A 20,789-nucleotide genomic window follows, 5' to 3' on the forward strand; every position below is an offset into this window, starting at 1 on the left:
TAATCCCCAAGCCTCATGGCAACGGAGTCCGCCCTATCGCTCTAACCTCTTGTATCCTCAAACTGCTTGAAAAAATGCTACTCAACCGCATTCACTGGTGTGTGGAGTCAGGCACTTCGTGTCTGATTCCAGAGCGTCAATTCGGATTCCGTAAATTTCGCTCTTGTTCAGATAATCTCTCCATACTCACATCTGAAATCCACAACAACAATCTGCTTGGTAAAACTACTGCGGCACTTTTCATTGACATCAAAGGGGCCTTCGACAACGTCATCCCCAGTATACTTGTCGAAGACCTGGTGCAGGCAGGATTCGCGGGTAAAACCTGTCAATTTGTCCAGAACCTCATCGCCGAAAGAATCGTACAGTTTGTTATACAGGGAAAGCTCACCCCCCCCCCCTCGAACCTCTCGCAAGGGAACACCCCAAGGATCGGTTCTTAGCCCCTTCCTCTTTAATTTCTACCTAAAAGATATAGCCGCACAACTACATCAACAAGTAAAAATTTTACAGTTTGCAGATGACATCGTCATTTTCGCCTCGGCCAAAAAGATCAGAAAAGCCATTCGGTGGCTAGAAATCACTATCAACAACATTGAGACCTACCTTCGCAACCGAGGCTTGGAAATTTCTCCCTCCAAAACTAAACTTATGTTATTTTCCTCTAAGAAAGTTCACAACCCTGAAGAGTTCAAGATACAAATCGAGTCAGACTCTATTTCTCCTTTTGACTCTGTCCGATTCTTGGGGGTCACTCTTGACCCTAAGCTCGCGGGAGGTTTGCACATGGACACGGTCATCAACAAAACCAGAAAAATAGCCGACGTTATCTCTGCGTTGAGGGGAGTATGGTGGAGATCTCACCCTCAACTCCTTCTAAATATCTATCGGGCTGTGCTATGGGGGTCTATATAGAGTACGCTTCTCACATTTTTACCCTAAAAGACAGTCCCAAGTTTCACCGGTTAGAGATTATTCAAAATAAGGCCATTAGAGCCTGTTTAGGATATCGCATTTCGACGCCAATCAACACTATGTTCGCGGAGGCTAAAGAGCCACCCCTAAACTTCGGCTCCAATTTCTTGCAGCCAGATATTTAATAAAATCTCTATCCATTACAAATCACCCTGTAATAGAATCTCTATGGGAGCTTTCCAGCAAGCGACACAAGTCGACACAAGCATCGTTCTATCTTTCTTTTTTGGCAAAGGGTAACAAAGATAAAACGATATTTGTGTCGATTTGTGTCGCTTGCTGGAAAGCTCCCTATATCAGCTTGCTCTCTCAACTCACGATAACCCGGCAAATTATGAATACTGTCTAAATAAATTTCCCTTGTTTAAATCATTCTTGCGCGTTAGAGCTCTTCAATCATCCTCACTGCATTCCGCCGTCTCGCCTTCTCCCTTTCAGCACCCTTACTAATCCATTTTATTTGCTCCCCTCTTATACCGCCCAGCTTCAGACTTCCTCGAACTAATTGATAGAATCCCCAGGTCAGCTGTTCAAAGTTTATTCACGCAGGCCTTTAATACCATTATCTCAGACTCCATTGTTCTTTACACGGATGGCTCGAAAATTGATACGAACAGCTGGGTGGGAGCGTCGTGCTACTCGCCTCAGTTACACAGAAGTCTCATGTTCAAACTTCCCCCGCGCGCTTCGGTATACACAGCGGAGGCGTGGGCGATATACAACGCGGTGCTACTCACCTTAGATATTAATCACACTAGATTCACTATCGTCTCTGATTCAAAAAGCGTCTTAGGGGCAATTTCACTAACCACGGTTAGCTTAACCGACGGTTAAAGTTAGCAGGATTGACCAATAGAAAGCAGGGTGGATTCATTTCTATTGGTCAATCCTGCTAACTTTAACCGTCGGTTAAGCTAACCGTGGTTGGTGAAATTGCCCCTTAGAGGCTCTCTCTAATCCGGTTACATGCCGCTCGAACTACCTAATTCCCCTTATTAAGGTAGTCGTCTCGCTACGTGCTAGTCATGTGACTGTTTGTAGGTTTTCACGTTCAGAAATATATTTCAGGCAATTTTTGCTAAGGGAAAAATAATTTTATGAATTATGGTGTAAAATTTCATACGTGACAAAGTATGTTACTTTTTCCAAATTCTGTGATTTTTCTCATTTGACTCCGTTTTGATCAGCTGATCATGCGAGTCGTCGAGAAAGGTTACAAGTGAGAAAAATACTTGGCAACGTCGCATTTTACTTCAATTACTGAGAAAGGGTTTCAAAACGTATGACAGGGGTGTCAATCACTATCCAATTCGGCTAAGAAAGACGAGCCCCATAACCTGCAACTACAGTGATTAGCCAGCGGCGTTGCCAAGTCTTCCCAACCTAACCTCGACCAAAAAATGTCTGCTCGATTACCGCATTTTCACTAAAATAAACTAAAAAATTAGCAGCGAAATCTCCGGTAAACTATATATTTTATGGTTGCATCGGATTCTTCGAAATCTAATGTACAAAAAGCAATGTTTTTTCTCACTTCATCTAATCGAAAAATGCGAAAATATGTGATTGAAACCGTGATAGAGCCTTCTTTTTCTGGCCGTCTGTATGAAGTAATGCAAAATTTGTGATTTTCGAGATCGATTTTCTAGAGTAAATAGTCGGTAAGGAGCCACAGAAAAAATCGACTGCAAAGCTGATCATATAATTTGATATAAAATCCGAAATCGAAAACTTTATCTAATACATGCCCTGACGAGACGACTACCTTAAAGCAAAAATCATGGCATCTTAAGAACGCGGTAAAATCATACAGTTTATTTGGATACCTTCGCATAAAGGCATCATCGGTAACGAAATAGCCGACGACCTAGCAAAAAAGGCCATACCCCAGGGAGAACAGAAAGTCACAATAAAATCAAAATGACGTCAAAATGATGGTAAAATGATTGTAAAATGACCAAAAATCGTCATTTTGCAGTCATTTTGACATCATTTTGACTTTATTGTGACTTGCTGTTCTACCTGGGACGCCTAGGTATTGAAACTCACGCATTTAGGCTCCCCCACTCGGATTTGTTTATCGAACAAAGGGAAAAACTATCTTTAGAATTTCATAATTATTTGTTTAGATGCGCCCAACACAAAGGAAATCTTTTCTTTCGCACAATCTATGTTAATGCGCCAAAACCGTGGTACTACAAATTAGGCCTCAAACGCGATGCGATCGATCTCCCGCCTGAGAGCGAATTATTATAGTTTAAACCATAGTCTATTTAGAAAAAACATTATTGATGACGGCTCATGCGCTTGTGGTAATCCGATCGAAGATATTAATCACATTGTTTTTCATTGCCCTCTGACGTCTGGATCGGCCATGGGTCTTCGGCGTGCTGTCGAATCCCTCATGGGTCTCCACTGCAACGACATCTTCACAGTTTTGAAAAAACCGACAATCAAAATATGCAGATTAATTATGGCTTTCTGCAAATCAGGGTGCCGTCCCATGGTGCGTATCGCGATACGCGCGTATCGAGCGTATCGAACTCTGCGACCAATCACAGACGATCCGCCGGTTTTGGTACGCCGTCAAACGGGTCCTGGTGTCCCATGGAGCGGATTAAGCGTAAGCGGACCAGCGGATCGCCAATCACGGAATCTTTCCGATAGAGCTCTTTCAAAGATTCCGTCGAAACGGATCCGTGATTGGCGATCCGCTGGTTACGCTTCCGCTTAATCCGCTCCATGGGACACCAGGACCCGTTTGGCAGCGTACTGAACACACGCACACAAACACGCATGCACCTAAAGGGCAAACGCAGTAATAACCCAAAAAGTGGAGGTGGAGCGTATATGTCGGGAGAGCATACAATCCGGAGCGCGTAAAGAATTTCCTGAAGGAAGCAAAGCTATCCGATCAATTGCCTTTGATAATCGTGTGCGATCGATTCGACTTCGTTCACAATCTCGTTCTCTACCTTTATCGCAATAATTTACAAAAGTACATCGAGATATACGTCCAGAAGGTAAATCCGTCGCGTCTCCCGGTGGTCGTGGGTGGTCTACTGGACGTTGACTGCTCGGAAGATATCATTAAAATCTGATCCTGGTGGTGCGCGGGCAATTCTCCACCGACGAACTGGTCGAGGAGGTAGAAAAGAGAATTCGGCTGAAGCTGTTGCTACCGTGGTTGGAATCACGCGTTCACGAGGGCTGCGTGGAGTCGGCTACGCACAACGCGCTGGCCAAGATTTACATCGATAGCAACAATAATCCCGAAAGATTTTTTAAGCTACGGTAAGCATAGTTAAGTTTTAAGCTCTACAGTAGCATAATCGTAAACGTATAATCGTTTTTTACAACATATTTTACAACATATTTTATAAACTACGTCATTATTAGAAAAATGACGTAGTTTATAAAATATGTTGTAAAAATTGTGATGCCTCTTATGTCGGTCAAACAAAAAGGCAGTTGCAAACTAGACTAAAGGAACATAAAAACAATATAAGATTAGATGATTCAAAGCATTCTGTTGTTTCGGAACATTCTACTAAATTTAATCATTCGTTTGACTGGGATAATACGCGCATTCTGGAAGTTGAGCATAATTACAAAAAGAGATTAACCGCAGAAATGATACATATTAAAGAGCAGATTAATGGTATAAATTTAAATAAAGACACGGAACTGCTAAACGATGCTTATTTTGACATCTTGAATCGATTATCTTGAACGTTGGGTTAATAACAAAGATTTATGTTTTCGTGTCCTTGTAATGCGGGTATCGTCTCAGTCGTCCGCTATCTCTCACGATGAACACACGTTTTGCGAGACGTTGTAATGAATTCACCCCGGCTCTTTGTTTCATCGACTACTTATGTGAGTCATTTGTGGCTAAGCTCGTTTTAAATCAAAAGTTCTTTTCGGTCTTATGTGAATTCTATTTTTAACATAGTTGTCACTAAGATGGTTGTGAGACAAGGAATTTACATCCATATGAGTTTTGATGGACGAATAAGGGACATACAGCGGGAGAAGCGACCGACTCAGTGCGTGGATTGACGAATAATTGACACTTCTGACTTCAATATGACTAACTGTCCGATTGCTTTGGTGAGACCGGATTAATGCAAATTGTGGCGTCGTAATGAGTTGATTCGTTGTACTCTTAGAATAATGCGAGATATATATGCGTTTTTGTAATTTTTATTGTTCTGAGGAAGGCCAAGTAAGGCGCGAAACGTTAACGAATTTGTATACTATATTGAATGTATTAAATAATTTTCTTTAACACCTGATAATTGCTCGAAATTGGCCGTTTGAATTTATAATAGTACTACATAATAGTAAATAAAAAAGGATTTTCTACTTGATATTATTTTCTTTATATATACCCCAGATAGCAATGCCTGATGATCAGATTTCATCACGTCATGATCTTCTGATATTGATCGAAATGTGATGTATGTCTTGTGATCATATTGTGATGATACACATCATGAGTACAAGTTAACATGTACCCAGATAGCCAAATCTGTTCGAACAAATAATGCCAAATACTTGCTACAAATTTTGGTTTCAGAAATGGTACAAATTTGCATCAAAATTTGTTTTATCAAATGTTGTCGACAAACTGCTAGCAAATACGTATCAAAACATGCGTACACAATTGACGCCAAATTGATACCAAATATCGAGCAAAGCTTAGTAGTACCTGATAACAAATTGGCATCAAATTGCCGCTAAAATTAGTTGACAAAACCTAACACCAAATTAATGCCAAATATTGAGCAAATTTTGGTGACAAAGCTTGAGAACAAATTGACGCCAAATACCGAGCAAAGCTTAGCAACTACCTGATAACAAATTGGCACCAAATTGCTGTTAAAGTTTGTTGACTAAACCTAACGCCAAATTGATGCCAAATATTGAGCAAATTTTGGTAACAAAACTTAAGAACAAATTGACGCCAAATACCAAGCGATGTTTAGGGCGTTTCATTCAGATGGCGCGACACGTGAGTCGCCACTTTCAAAGCGCCCCCACCTCCTTCCTCGCTCTTGTTCAGTGTCATGGCCGCTCTTGCTGCGTTTCTTCGGACGAGACGAGTACGTTTTCCTTCTTTCGTAACTGATTGAGCTAAGCGGCACGTATTCTGGAGACCAACCGAGCGAGATTCGACTTCCCAAGGAGAGCTCACCGCCAGGAAAAGGAGAGCTTGAGGGAGGATTGAGGCAAGGAGTCCGGTCCAGCGAGCAGGGCCCTTCCGATATTCTCATTTGGGACGCCATATTGGAAGATCGACATTGATCGTGGTAGTACAAGGGGCTCTGCAAGGTTAATTCTCGTCTTAAGATCTGGAATTGCTCTCATTCTTGTGGCTCTGGTTTATATTCTAGCCCTAGAATTGATCTCGTAGCCAAAAGCAGAGGCCCCCCTCTCTTTCTTTTTCTTTTTTTCTTTTCTTTTCTTACTTTGATTTCAATCAGTAATCCAGACTCCTTAATTCCGCCCTGTAAGATCTGGTTAATTCTCGTCTTGAGATCTTGGAATTGCTCTCATTCTTGTGGGTCTGGTTTATATTCTAGCCCTAATGTAATTTTAATATATGCATTACAATTTTACACTGTCAAATAATAAATAATATCGTTTGAGATAATAATAACAACAGTATAGATAATAGTAACAATTTTATTACTTGACTTATTTCATTCTATTTTTGACAACTCGTATATACATTAATTGTGGCTAAGGTCTATACTATGTCATAGTGTAGATCTTAGCTACATTTCTGGCAAGTCAGTCCAAAGTATGCGGCTTTGTTCTCTATCCTTTTTATCTGTAGCAATTTTATTTCTTTTTATTTTTTAATTATTTTTTATGTATTATCTCTTATGTATCAGGTTTCTGAAGAAGACTAAGTATATAAAGTCGAAACGTAAAACGTTAATTGTATTTAAAATTTGTTTAATTAAACGAGATTTTGTTTTTAAATTTAAATTGATGACCTTTTTATAACTCGAGAAAATCAGCCAGCCTTCCATCCTATAAGTTTATTTTGTACTGTTAGTTTAATTAATTTAGTTATATTTTTTTCCATTAACATTCCATTTGTTATAGTGATTGTGCAGTAGAAAATCTGAAAAAATAAATGTTTTTAAAGAGTAAAGATAGTATATATTTTGAAATCTATGTATTTTATGTAAACATAACATTTAAATTTATTTGCAGTTTATTTTAGAACATGCCAAAAAACACCGTTTCATAAGCTTTCTAAGAAAGTTAAAAGGCAGAAAGTGAATGTTGAAGTTGTAGAAGAACTCAATTCAACAGATTCTTTAATTGAATTCGATCAGTCGCATATTCAGCAAGCACATGCTTCCGTTAAAAGCCAAAGTTCCGTAATACCAGATTTTCTTCATAATCAAAAAGAATCTGAACTTTCTCATTATTCTTAACTTTTTCATCATTCTGAACTTTCTCACCATTCTGAATTTTTTAATAATTCTGATCATTTTGAGTACTCTGAACACTTTGATTTCGAAAATAACGATAATTATAGAGATATATTTAACATTAACAGACACACCGGCAACAATAACGAGGCTCATTCAGATGACAACGATGATAATTCTGAAAACTGCGAGAATAGTGATGAGAATAAAAAATATTCGAAATGTTTCGTGAAAATAAGATTTATAAAGAAGAGTTATAAGAGTATAAAGAGTTATACTCTTATAGTCTTAAAAAAGAGTTATAAGAGTATAAAGAATATGTAATATTATGTAATAAAATGTTTCATTCTACTTGCCGTTTGAATCTGATTAAGGCAAAATTGTAATATTAGTTTGAAATAGAAACAATTTAAAATAATTTAAAATACAAGGGAAATGCTTTAGTTTTATAACTATCATATTCTTGCAATATTAAACATTTTACATATTCTTTTTTTGATTAAAATATTTCTCAAAATAATCTTGGAACTGTTGATGAAATATCGTGTATTTTTTTATCTGTAAAAGTTAAAAGTTTTGTTTGAATAGTTTAAAAGTTTTTTTTGAACGGTTTAAAAGTTTTGTTTCAACAGTTTTTTTCTGCTGTATATTAATTTCTATTACATCAAACACTACAAAATTCACTTCGGTTGCTTGCACCTAAATGATGTATATTATTCTTTTGTTATTTCTTTCTGACAACAGTACTGCATTATTCCATCGTAATCGACGAACTATGCACATTGTGAACATTTGTTTATTTCAATTTTGCATTCTTGCAAATAATAAATCGTGTTTCAAGTTTGAACTAGTTGTTTAAATATGCACGGTAGTTATTATTGTATAATTAAAGAAAGGAAAGTTAGTAGTATTAGGCTTATAAGAATATTGTTTTAGATGCATTTTCATAGAAATTATACTCGTGTTTTCAGTAAGATTCTATAAATCCTTCTTATACCGGCCAATGCATTATCTGCGCACGGAGTATGTGTTCCAGGCATTATATAGATTCTCGAGTGTTTACAAATATTGTATGTGCTGTTGACAAAGTTAAATGTTTGCATATGTCAGTAAATTCACATTGTATAACATTTACTGTAATTAATATATAATTAATTATTTTATTGCCACCGTTAGATTTTATAAATGTCTTATAATGTTTTATAAATATAAAGATTTCTTTTAACATATGTATAAAATAATTTATTGTAAATCAATTAAAAATTATATGCTTTTTATAATTTAATGCTTTTAATTTTTCCTAAAAAAATATATATTTTAGTATTTATTAGTGGCTACGTAACAAGGCTTGCTGCAATTTGGCGTCAAGCTGTGTCATCAAGATTTGCTCTGTATTTGGTGCCAATTTGCTGTTAAGTATTGTTCTCAAATCTTGTTTGATATTTGATATCAATTTGGCGTCGGGTTTTGTCAACAAACTTTGATAGCAATTTGTCAACAATTTGCTGTTAGATTGCTGGCAAGCTTTGCTCGGTATTTGGTGTCAATTTGGCGTCAAGTTTTTTCGTCAAGGTTTGCTCGACGCAATTTGGCACAAATTTGCTGTCGAGCTTTTGTTGGCAAGCCTTGTTTACAATATGGCGCAAATTTGCCGTTGAACTTTTGCTGCCCTGTTCTGCTCGATATTTGGCGTCAATTTGGTGTCAAGTCATGTACACAAGCTTTGCTAGCAAAACACAAGCGTATTGCAGACACAGATCGCACCGGATTTGTCGACAAGTTTTGCGCGTATTTGGTGTCAAATTGGTTACAATTTGCTGACAAATTGTTTACTGGGTATATATAGAAACTGAAGAAAAAGCTTCTTACAAATAATGCATATTGTTATGCAGTCATGCAGTCACGTGCAAAATCCTTAAAAACGAACAGCGAATACGTCTGACAATACGCAAAAAAGTTATCTGAGAAAATGGAATGTATCGGGTGGTCAAGGCAAACGTCTCTGACGTGAGACATTTGCGTGTTAATTGAAATCGTCCCAAGGTGAAAGTCAACTCCGTCACAACCTGATTACTGTATTAATTAAAATTAAGTAACTCCAGAAGCACCGTCGGTCCCGCTCGTGCGTGAGCGCTCTCTGGTACTTCGCGGACACTGTATATTGCACGTCACTCGCAGCCGAACAGAACGAAAACAAGGCGATTTCAACAATTTCATCGACAGTAGATTTGTTTGCGTCGCATACTCCAATAAACGGTAATTATTCAGTTTACACCCCTCACCTCCGATTTTGATGAACTTAGTGTCATGTTTGATGTCCCCCCTCGCACCGCCTCGTCTGTGTGTGTGTGTGTCCACGCGAAACGAGGTGCCACATGGGTTCATGACGCGCTTTACAAGCTCGTTTAAGTATATGCGTGGGCGAAGGGATTTTGCTCCCCTGCACCCCCCTTTCCATGCATGTACTTTATAATTTCGCTTTACAACTTAGCATGTACCTTAAGTTGTAAAGCGCGTCATGAACCCATGTGGCACCTCGTTTCGCGTGGACACACACACACACACACACAGACGAGGCGGTGCGAGGGGGGGCCTTCGGCCCCCCCCCGCACCCCCCCGTGGTTGAAAGCGTGGAACTCGCTTTACAACTTAAAGTACATGCTAAGTTGTAAAGCGAAATTATAAAGTACATGCATGGGAGGGGGGTGCAGGGGAGCAAAATTTCCCCGCCCACGCATGTACTGGGCACACACACACACACACACACACACACACACACGTGTGTATGCCCTGCTTTATAGAAGTTGTGATTTTCGTTAAAGCAGGGCCACACACACGTGTGTATGCCCTGCTTTATAGAAGTTGTGATTTTCGTTAAAGCAGGGCACACACACACGTGTGTATGCCCTGCTTTATAGAAGTTGTGATTTCCGTTAAAGCAGGGCACACACACGTGTGTATATGCCCTGCTTTATAGAAGTTGTGATTTTTACATAGAAGTAGCCTGCGGCGGAACCCCTTCCCCCGCATAATAAAACTAAACAAACTCCCAGCGTGATACCTAACTGCTTGAATCAAGACGCTTGGTTATTCCGCACGATTGACCACCCTGCTAAAAATGACCGATTGAATCCGATTAAAAATTTTGAATCCGAATGAATCTGGATTCTTGATCCGGAAATCACGGATTTATAACGATTACACCGACTGAAAACGATTGAAACGGATTGGTATTCAAGGATGTAATTTCAATCGGATTCTATCGATTTGAATCGTTATGATTTTATAAATGATTACACTGATTGAAAACGATTGAAACGGATTGGTATTCAACGATGTAATTTCAATCGGTTCCTATCGGTTTGAATCGTTATGATTTCGTAACGATTACACCGATCGAAACCGATTGAAACGGATTCGTAATCAATTAACGATGTAATTTCAATCGGTTCCTATCGGTTTGAATCGTCATGATTTCATAACGATTATACCGATTGGAAACGATTGAAACGGATTCGTACTCAAGGATGTAATTTCACTCGTTTTCTATCGGTTTGAATCGGTCTTAGTCAATCGTTTAAATCGTTATGATTTCATGAACCCCGAAATCACGAAATTATAATGATTTATACGGATTGACTGACCGATTCAAAGTGATAGAATCCGTGAATTCCGGATATATAAACAGGATTATTTATTACTTTATTATAATTCCATTCTTTGTACTACAAATTTATTACAATGTGCAGTATTTATTTAAATGAAAACATTTTACAGTTTTGCAAATATAGAACTCATGACTTTACCAAAAGAAAATCCTGTAGTAAGAACTCTATTACGTAAAAATTATGTGTTGTATACAATTTTAATGATTAAGGCGGATTTAATCCGATTCACATAGCTACTTTAATTACCCGATTTAAATGGATTAAGCGCAGATACGATTGAAACCGATTGAGTCGGATTCAGATGAATCCGGAAATATCGCATTAAATCCGATTCCGGTGTTGTATTAAAATTTCACGATTGATGCGGATTCAATAGGAATCATGTGGTTATTTTATTTACCCGCTTAAAATGGATTGGCATTAATACGATTGAAACCGATTCAGTCGGATTCAGATAAATCCCGAAATATCGCATTAAATTCGATTCCGGTGTTGTATTAAAACTTTACGATTGATGCGGATTCAATACGATTCGTGTGGTCACTTTATTCACCCGATTAAAATGAATTGGCATTAATACGATTGAAACCGATAACGGCGGATTCAGATCAATCCGGAAATGCCGAATTAAAAACGATTCCGATTAATTTGTTATTAAAACCGATTCACTTCCAATCAGGCATCCGATTAACCGGATTGAAAACGCATTCATTCCGATTCAATTTCACCAAATTTAATGCGGAACCAATCGGATTCAATCGGTCATTTTCAGCAGGGCAGTCAATAGTCATCATATTTAAAATTGGCGCACTTTTGCATGCGCGTGCGGCCACTGAGCATGCGCGTGCGGCCACTGAGCATGCGTATGTGGCCGCAGGGCATGTTCAGTGTTGCTACATCTCGTCGGTATGACGGGAATCATAACCTGATTCCTGTCAACTTTAACTGTTAATATCTCGCTTCGCGTGGCAGAGCGACACTTTTTTCTGCCAGATTCAGTCGTTTTGAGCAAAAACGCGTCGATTAAGCCTAAGTTCATCAAAATCGGAGGTGAGGGGTGTAAACTGAATAATTACCCAATAAACACCAAGAGCACTTGGATCACGGATAAAAGGTGGCGATTGGAGCAGATGAGTTTTTGGAGTGCGTTGGAGTGATTAGGAGAATGGTGAGGCATGCGACGCGAACAAACCTAGTATCTCCGTGCGGAAAAGCGACGCTCGCGACTCGTATTTAGCTGGTATTACCCGCGGAGGGTTTCATTGCCTCATATACCGGGGGTACGCTAACCTATCTTACCGCTGTTTATCATGGTGACAATCGAGCACGGGCGAGATACGAGTCATCGAATTTCGTCGCGTTAAACCGCCTGTAGCGGCGCACCTCGATCGCTGAAGATCGCAATTTTTTCACATACTTACCAAAAATTTTGCATAATAATATCGGAAGACAAAACGCAGACCTCTACTCTTCTCTTTTCTCTACTGCACTACTAGTGCACTTTCTACTTCTACACTCAATATGGCACCTGAGCCCAAAAAGGAGGGCTCGACCCACACGTACGACTGTACATACATGTGTGAGTGTGCGATCCGCTCAAACAATATGATTATTCTCCTCAAATTCGACTGTGATTGGTCAATTCTTGCGACTCATGACTTTGCGACTCGCATTGTAGACCCAGCATTACACGTCGGGTTTAATAACATCGGTAGTTCTTAGGCTGGCAAATCACAGCTATTCCCTTCTTCTGAAGAATGAGTGTGATTGGCTAGTCTAAGAACTACCGATGTTATTAAACCCGATTAACGGCGCCGTGTAACAACGGTCAATGACTGCGTTTACACGGCACCGTTAATCGGGTTTTATAACATCGGTAGTTCTTAGGCCGGTCAATCACAGCTATTCCATTCTTCTGAAGAATGATTACGATTGGTCTTCCTGACAACTACCGATGTTATAAAACCCGATTAACGGTGCCGTGTAAACGGAGTCAATGTTCAAAAGATTGTTGAGCGTATCGAAAACGGCGGATCGTCTGTGATTGGTCGCAGAATCGATACGCCCGTATCGATACGCGTATCGCGATACGCGCCATGGGACGGCACCCTCAGTGAATATTTCTTTATAAGTTCGCGCGTTCCCGCGCGCGCAATACTAACCGCTGGTTATCCCTATATTCCCCTATCCAATACTCTTCGACTTAGGCCCAGTTCAACAGTGGCCAGTTAGCTTAACTAGTAGTTAACTCTCACTCTCCGTCTTTTTCTAACCTTTGAGGTTAGAAAGAGACAGAGAGTGAAAGTTAACTACTAGTTAAGCTAACTGGCCACTGTTGAACTGGGCCTTATTGGGTTCCAACATCAGGCACTATGACATCTGGTGGCAAGATGTGCAACTATTATAACCGTACACTAGCAATTTATTGAATGTCTGATTTATTGTGATTTTATTTAATCAAAACATGGAGCATGTTACGTTGCCTTCTCATTTGAGCCGAACGTATAAGGTTTATTGTGCCATAAAAAATTGTGGCAGCAGATCGGATAAAAACTTAAATTTGACGTTTCACACCTTTCCAAAGGAAAACGACCGTGTTGTATATCTGACAAATTATTTCGGTCAAAAGGAAAAAATAGATAAATTGAAAGCGTGGAAAAAAGTGACCAAAGTTAAAATTGTGCAAAATATCCCAGTGAAAGTACGAAAACGAAAACGAGGTTATATTTACCTGTGACAATTTAGCAATGTTGCTGTTATATGCTTAGAACATATAGAAATTTCTATATGTTCTAAGGTTATATGCTTGCAAGTATCACCTAAACCAGCTTTGCATGAACAATCCATTGAGATTATTATACCTGATTTTGATATTTCTCCATTTATTTTGTGAGGATCACTCCGCATTTGCGATGTTTGCATGCAAAATGCGACGACTTTGACGTTTGGATCGTTTTCGCTATTTAAAAGTTTTCCACATTTTAACAAATGTCCTACGCTTAAAATACTTTCTCCCTCTCTATAATTCCTCTCAGATGGGCTTGTATGGGCCCACTCACAAATATGTTGCATAGTTAGCCACATATTTATTAAAAACTTAGCGCTGTCACCGGTACGTCAAATATTTATTGTGCGGTTAATTCGGCCATATTGGATTATATGATATAAGCCCCGCCCCCATGTTGGAACCCAATATCCCCCATTCTTGTCCGCTCACACAAAAGACAAGTCACCAAATTCGGCAGCGCAACACTCTCAGCTATCTAAACAATCAGTGGACAATATGGCCGTATTGACCTCTGTTAGAGGCAGGAGCCAATAGAAATATAAGAAGAAGAAGAAGAAGAGTGACCAGCTATGGCGGAACAGTATTTAAAATCCATTAAAGTCGGTTTTATCGGTGGCGGAAATATGGCTAGTGCCATAGGCGCTGGTTTAATTCACAAAGGTAAACACACTTGCTCATCACTCACCGATAAGTCAGACTAAAGCAAGACAGAAATCCTGAATGATACATTTTTTCTTTCTCTCGCAAAAGGTATATTAAAAGCAGATAATGTCTGGGTTTCTGGCCGTACAGACAGAACACATGGATTTTGGAGGGATCTAGGTGCTCATCCGACATTGAAAAACAATGAAGTCATGTGCAACTGTGACATCATATTTCTGACAGTGAAACCGCATATGCTGGACGACGTACTTGAAACTGTTGTTGGGAGAAAAGCTGGTGAGAAATTCGAGAGCAAGCTCTTTGTTTCGGTGCTTGCTGGAGTATCTCTCGATGTCTTATATACTGTAAGTAAAACAAATTTTGGTAATTATGAAGGAGAGGGACTTCCTCACCGATTTGGCTGAAACTTCACAATTTTGTGTATTTTGGTGCGTAAAACATGAATCTATAAGTTAAAATTGTCGCTCTCAATTAGGTAAAAAGTTATTAAGTACTAAAATTGATAGTTGCGTGGTTAGAATGTTTGTCATACCGACATGATGTAGACGCACATGATCATGCATGAAATTACAGTAATAATACAGTATAACGGCAACCTGTCCTATAATAGTCTGGCGTCTTACTTTAATTATGTGCTATTATTTGAGTTTGTATTTATTATACTTTGTATTTATATAGACTTTTCAATATACCAATTATTTTCTGCTTTAAAAAAAGCATAAACTCTATTCTTATTATCTTTTTTAACTATATGGTTAAAAAAGATAATAGAAATAGAGTTTATGCTTTTTTTAAAGCAGAAAATAATTGGTATATTGCAAAGTCTATATAAATACAAAGTCAAATAATAGCACACAATTACTGGCGGCAGTGTGGTCTAGTGGTAGAGCGCCAGACTCGTAATCTGAGGAACCAGGTTCGAGTCCACTAGAGCATGTAAACATGGAAAGTTTTTTCCGAAAGCTGCGCCCTCCGTGCAAGATAGGCTCTTGTGCGGAGCAAACTGGGCTCCGTCTTTCAGAAAGAGACGCTAAGCCGTTGGTCCAAAGGGTTAAGTGAGAAGAGAATGGTAGTATTGGATGAGAATTGAATAAAGGGTTGGGAATGTCCCTACAAAAACACCTTGCAACCCTGAGGGGAGTCCATAAGCGTATTTATCTTTTTTCTTAATAGCACACAATTAAAGTAAGGCGCCAGACTATTATGAAAGATTGCTGTTATACTGCACTATTACTGTAATTCCATGTACTTTTACGTCACTATACGTATGATCATGTGCGTCTACATCATGTCGGTAAAACAGACATCCTAACCACGCAACTGTCAATTTTTATAGTACTTAATGACGTTTTTCCTAAAATTAAGAGCGACAGTTTTAACTTACAGATTCATGTTTTATGCACCAAAATACACAAAATTGTGAAGTTTTAACCAAATTGGTAAGATAGCCCCTCTCCTTCATAATTACCCAAATTTTGTATAACATTTCCATTTTCATAACAACTTATATGAAATGTTTTTAGAAACTTTCAACAATTGTGACTTCACCAAGGATAATTAGATCCATGCCAAATACACCCATGATGGTTGGGGAAGGAATTACAGGTATGTTAGAAAGCTGCGATGTAGTGTAGATTAACTTATGCATTAACATAAGTGTAATTTTTAGTTTATTGCAGCAACAACGCTGAGTCGAAAGATCTAGAATTGATAGATATGTTATTCTCTTACATTGGCATGAGTCAAAATGTTCCAGAAAGTCTTATGAATGGCATTGGTGGCGTGTCAGGTAGCGGCCCAGCATTTGTAAGTTGTAATAATCGTAACGATTAGAGAAATGAAAATAGTTGCATATTATTTCAATTTATTTTTACTCAGGCATATCTCGTCATAGAGGCATTAGCGGACGGAGCTGTGAGAATGGGTGTGCCAAGACCAATGGCGACTAAATTTGCAGCACAAGTGCTGGTAGGAGCTGGAAAAATGGTACTCGAAACTGGGCGACATCCTGGCCAGTTGAAGGACGAAGTCTGTTCACCTGGAGGTACTACTATTACCGGCATTCATGCTATGGAAGTGGGAGGAGTTAGGTACTTAACTTATTTTATACATTTCTTTATTTTATACAGAGCGTATAAAAAGGTAAAGTAAACCAACCAGGAGGTGAAAGAAGAGCTTGAGTAGAATACGTAATGTACATTAACTTTTCTTGTACTCGCTATGGTTAAATACAGCATTACTATTTCTTGGCTGAAGTTAATAAAGATTAATTGATTGATAGTGTAAATATAGCATTTTATACGCACAGTAGATTTTACAGCTGCAAAATAAGCATACAATACATTTATCTGCATACATTTGTTACCGTCATTGTTGTTGTCAAGTTTTACAATAATCAATCTTCTTCTGAACACTATCTTCTACACACTCATTAGACTGTTTACATTGAGTGTATAATGTTGTGATCTAATTGTGTTTACTACGTCCATACTCTGTCTATATCGCATCTGGTGTTTCCTTTCAGCTGTAGCAGCATTGCCATCACAAAGTCCTTAAAGATAATGCTTATCGCGATATTCCTCATTGTTTTCTTTCTGTGATCACGATATAATTATCTGTGTACGAGCACTTGATTGTTCACTCCTCCACTCTTTACTTTTTGTAGCGAACACTATCGTCTTTTAAATGAGACCTGGAGGCATGACAACAGCAGGTATGGACAGAGTACGGATGCGGCAAATACAATTAGATCACAACATTATACACTTACAATCAGTGTAAACAGTCTAAATGGGTGTTCAAAAAATAGTGTTTAGAAGAAGATTGATGACAATGAATGTAGATAATAAATGTTTTATGTGCTTATTTTGCAGCTGTAAAACCTACCATACCGTATGAAGCGTTGTATTTACTAAACCATGGCAAATACAAGAAAAGTTTGTACACATTACATATTCTACTCAAGCTTCTCTTTCACGTGCTAGTTGGTTGATTTTACCTTTTTATACATCTAACATCCTGTGTATACAATGTATATACAATATATATGTTACGGGCAAAGTCCGCATGGTGTGCAGTGTCGGCATTGCCCAGACAATGTCAGCATTGCACAACGCGACTGGGCAAAGTAGTTTATTAGCGGACATTGCCCGGGTTGATGTGAACAAAGTTAACACTGCCCATCCAGCGATGGCAATGTCAACGACTATTATCACATTGCGGACTTTGCTCGGTTCCAAGTGGGCAATGTCGAAAATTAACAGTTAGCCTTATGTAGGCAGGAGAGGGGCTCCGTTTCCACGCGAGACGAATTGCCACATGGGTTTACAACTTTCCACGTATGAAAAGTTCACGCATGTACTTTGCAAGGCACACTATGTCTAGTTTAACGATAGTGGAGCCCCCCGCAGGGGGGCGAAACATTCTGCCTTCACGCATAAACTTTCCACGCGACCACATCAAAAACCGGGCAATGTCCGCTAATAAACTACTTTACCCAGTCGCGTTGTGCTGACATTGCCCGGACAATGCCGACACTGCACACTATGCGGACTTCGCCCGTAACATATATATTTTATTTATTTATTTATTGCATTACATGCATATGCAGGGTATCTGGTAATAATCGTATCACTTTTCGTGGGCGGATAAAGCGAGTCAAACTGAATACTGTGTTTTAAGACTACTGTTTTCACTCATTAATTGAAAAAACTGCAAAACGAGAGAACTTTTTATTTAGTTTAATTCACGTCCATGAGAGGTAGTATGGTTATTACCAGTCTATACCTATACATGCATTTAATGATTTAATTGTTAAATAATCTTGATATTTATCTTGATAATTACAGAGGATCTATAATGAATGCTGTCGAGGCTGCTGTGAATAAAACAAATGAACTAACATCTCGCTTAAATTAGTTCCTTTTTTGATTAGTGATTTTGAAGTGTGTAGATATGTAATAATCGAATAAATGTTCGATGTTATCTTATTTAAGCCACATTTTATATTCATATAATATTTGAAGAGATATTAAATTCATGTAATGTAGAACAATAATGTAAATTTTCGAAATTTTTTTTCTGAATGCGAATATTATCATAGTGAATCTTAGTATCATTTATTACGAAAAGTGTATACAATAAATACATATATACATTATATCATTTTGTTAACTACCTAAAAAGAATGTTATAAACTGGTAATAAATTTATTTTGTAAAAGATTTCTATAATAATCTGTTGAGAATTTCTATTAATGATTATACGATGTCCATTTCTACATGCAAACTTATAATAGTGCTTTCCTTTACTTTGTACATTTTATCGTAGATATCTAATTTTTTGAGTACTCTACACAACGTGATGGGTCAGTAGGATAATATTCTTGACATTTAGTCATCAATCTTTTGAGTGCTTGAATATACTTTCTTTGAGTTTCATCGTTCATGACATGAGCAACATTCTTGGAGAAGATCTTTTCTCTACCAGTACGGGCATGGATACCGACCATAGTAACACCAATAGGCCATGGAGAATTACCTATTGCCATTTGTAAATAAGCGTCGCTAGCCTGAAATAAGAATTTGGTATTACTGCTTTGATATGTCTATTTGATATTGTCAGATACAGATATTTGTTATTATTATATTTATTACACTGACAGGATACATATTTTATATGTAATTAAAATGTACCAATATGTAGTTTCGCTGTAGTAAATGCTTAACAATTTCTGTTAAACTGTCTGTTATATCTTCTGGAAGAGATTTATTCTTCAATTTTCTCAGAAGTGGTTTTAAATACTCTCTTGTTTGAGCGTACGTGGCGCTATTCATCTTTCCTTTTGTGCTCATCTTTTCAGCAGTCGACCGGCTGTTTAATTGATTGCCCCACATTTGGACTAGATATTGCACAAATAGGGTGATAACATTCATATCGAAGTCTTTGTCTCCCTTGTTCAGTTTAGTCGACATCTTTTCTATGTCTTCATAAGTGACGCCCTCGTCAGGTACATTTACATCTCCCTTTCCATCAAGATTTTGAGACTTGGAAGATGTCAAAATCTCATTGAGATACGCTTGGTCCACTTGTTCCATGGCCTCTTGAAAATCATTTCTGAAACCCTGTTGACAAATTATTGCAATCAAATTTCTATTTTTTAGCAAGCTGTTTTTTAATTGACGGAAGTAATGTAAAGCAGATGGATACTTTACCTTATTTACTTCTGGCTCAAGGATTTCACATTTCCTTAATCTCTTGAACGCTTCTATCTCAGATTCGCCGAATAACAATATGGGCTCTCCCCGCTCGCGTAATCGCCTAATTACTTCTTGCCTGGACAGCAAATGTTCGGAACTGCTGTCTGTTACATGATTTTCCGATTGTTGACTGACATTTGAAGGGGCAGCTTCATTATTCCCCTTGTCAGTTTCATGCACTTCCTGCTGCTTTGATATCAATTGACTTCTCTTAAAGTACTTCTTGTTATTTTCCTGAGAAAGATATTTTAAAATAAATATTAATACACAATCACGCAAGACTAAAATTATAGAATACATGTACGTACCAAAACATGACTTTCTTCTAGCTCTTTGCGTTTCTTCATTATTTCCGCTTTTAGAATATCCATTTTGCCAACAAATACGAGGTCAATCTGAAGAATAGTGACCTCTTCACCGATTTCGTTGAACTTAGGCTTAATCGACGCGTTTTTGCTTGAAACGAAAGAATCTGGCAGAAAAAAATGTCGCTCTGCCCCGCAAAGCGAGATATTAACAGTTAATGTTTTTTTTTGTTTGCTCCTTTTAGGTTAGGAGCATTAGCGCCTTCAACCCTGCCAAAAACAGTTAAAGCCCCTTGCACTACTGACCGCTGTTACACGGCGCCGTTAATCGGGTTTAATAACATCGGTAGTTCTTAGACTAGCCAATCACACTCATTCTTCAGAAGAAGGGAATAGCTGTGATTTGCCAGCCTAAGAACTACTGATGTTATTAAACCCGACGTGAAGCTGGCCACACACACTTTCCGTAGAATGTAACAGTAGGATTTCGACCAATCGCGTTACTCGATTCGGAAACGTACGGCCGTATGTTCTTGAATTGAGCAACGCGATTGGTCGAAACCTTACTGTTACTGTTACGAAAAAGTGTGTGTCCGGGGCTTTTACAGCGGTCACTGTTCCTATTGCCTGTTGCCTGGCATTGTGCAAGGGACTTTAAAGTTGACGACTACAGCACG

At 38.4% G+C, this 20,789-nt stretch overlaps 2 protein-coding genes and 1 long non-coding RNA gene across 4 annotated transcripts; 2 read left to right on the forward strand and 1 right to left on the reverse strand.

Annotated features, from left to right (window-relative positions):
* The first annotated feature begins 4,360 nt into the window (after positions 1-4,360).
* Positions 4,361-5,276, forward strand: LOC139782485 (uncharacterized). Its single transcript, XR_011720894.1, has 2 exons — positions 4,361-4,854; positions 4,931-5,276. It is a non-coding gene; the product is annotated as an uncharacterized lncRNA (long non-coding RNA).
* An 8,221-nt stretch (positions 5,277-13,497) lies between these two features.
* On the forward strand, positions 13,498-18,708 carry P5cr (Pyrroline 5-carboyxlate reductase). Of its 2 annotated transcripts, none has more exons than XM_071721511.1 (6): positions 13,498-14,546; positions 14,637-14,893; positions 16,073-16,154; positions 16,306-16,355; positions 16,428-16,639; positions 18,398-18,708. In XM_071721511.1, exons 1-6 carry the CDS (start codon positions 14,456-14,458, stop codon positions 18,465-18,467), a joined length of 762 nt encoding a protein of 253 aa, XP_071577612.1. In that variant the 5' UTR covers positions 13,498-14,455; the 3' UTR covers positions 18,468-18,708. The 2 variants fall into 2 exon arrangements, with proteins under 2 accessions (XP_071577612.1, XP_071577611.1); XM_071721510.1 differs by having other exon boundaries at positions 13,992-14,546; positions 16,219-16,355.
* Positions 18,643-20,524, reverse strand: Prp18 (pre-mRNA processing factor 18). Its single transcript, XM_071721509.1, has 4 exons — positions 20,116-20,524; positions 19,763-20,041; positions 19,244-19,672; positions 18,643-19,119 (listed from the first exon to the last, which is right to left on the reverse strand). Exons 1-4 carry the CDS (start codon positions 20,176-20,178, stop codon positions 18,883-18,885), a joined length of 1,008 nt encoding a protein of 335 aa, XP_071577610.1. The 5' UTR covers positions 20,179-20,524; the 3' UTR covers positions 18,643-18,882.
* Between the last annotated feature and the right edge of the window lie 265 nt (positions 20,525-20,789).

The sequence above is a fragment of the Temnothorax nylanderi genome, unplaced genomic scaffold (assembly GCF_030848795.1).
Source record: "Temnothorax nylanderi isolate EJ_2023f unplaced genomic scaffold, tnyl_v1.0 TNYL_tig0416_pilon, whole genome shotgun sequence".
Taxonomy (NCBI): domain Eukaryota; kingdom Metazoa; phylum Arthropoda; class Insecta; order Hymenoptera; family Formicidae; genus Temnothorax; species Temnothorax nylanderi.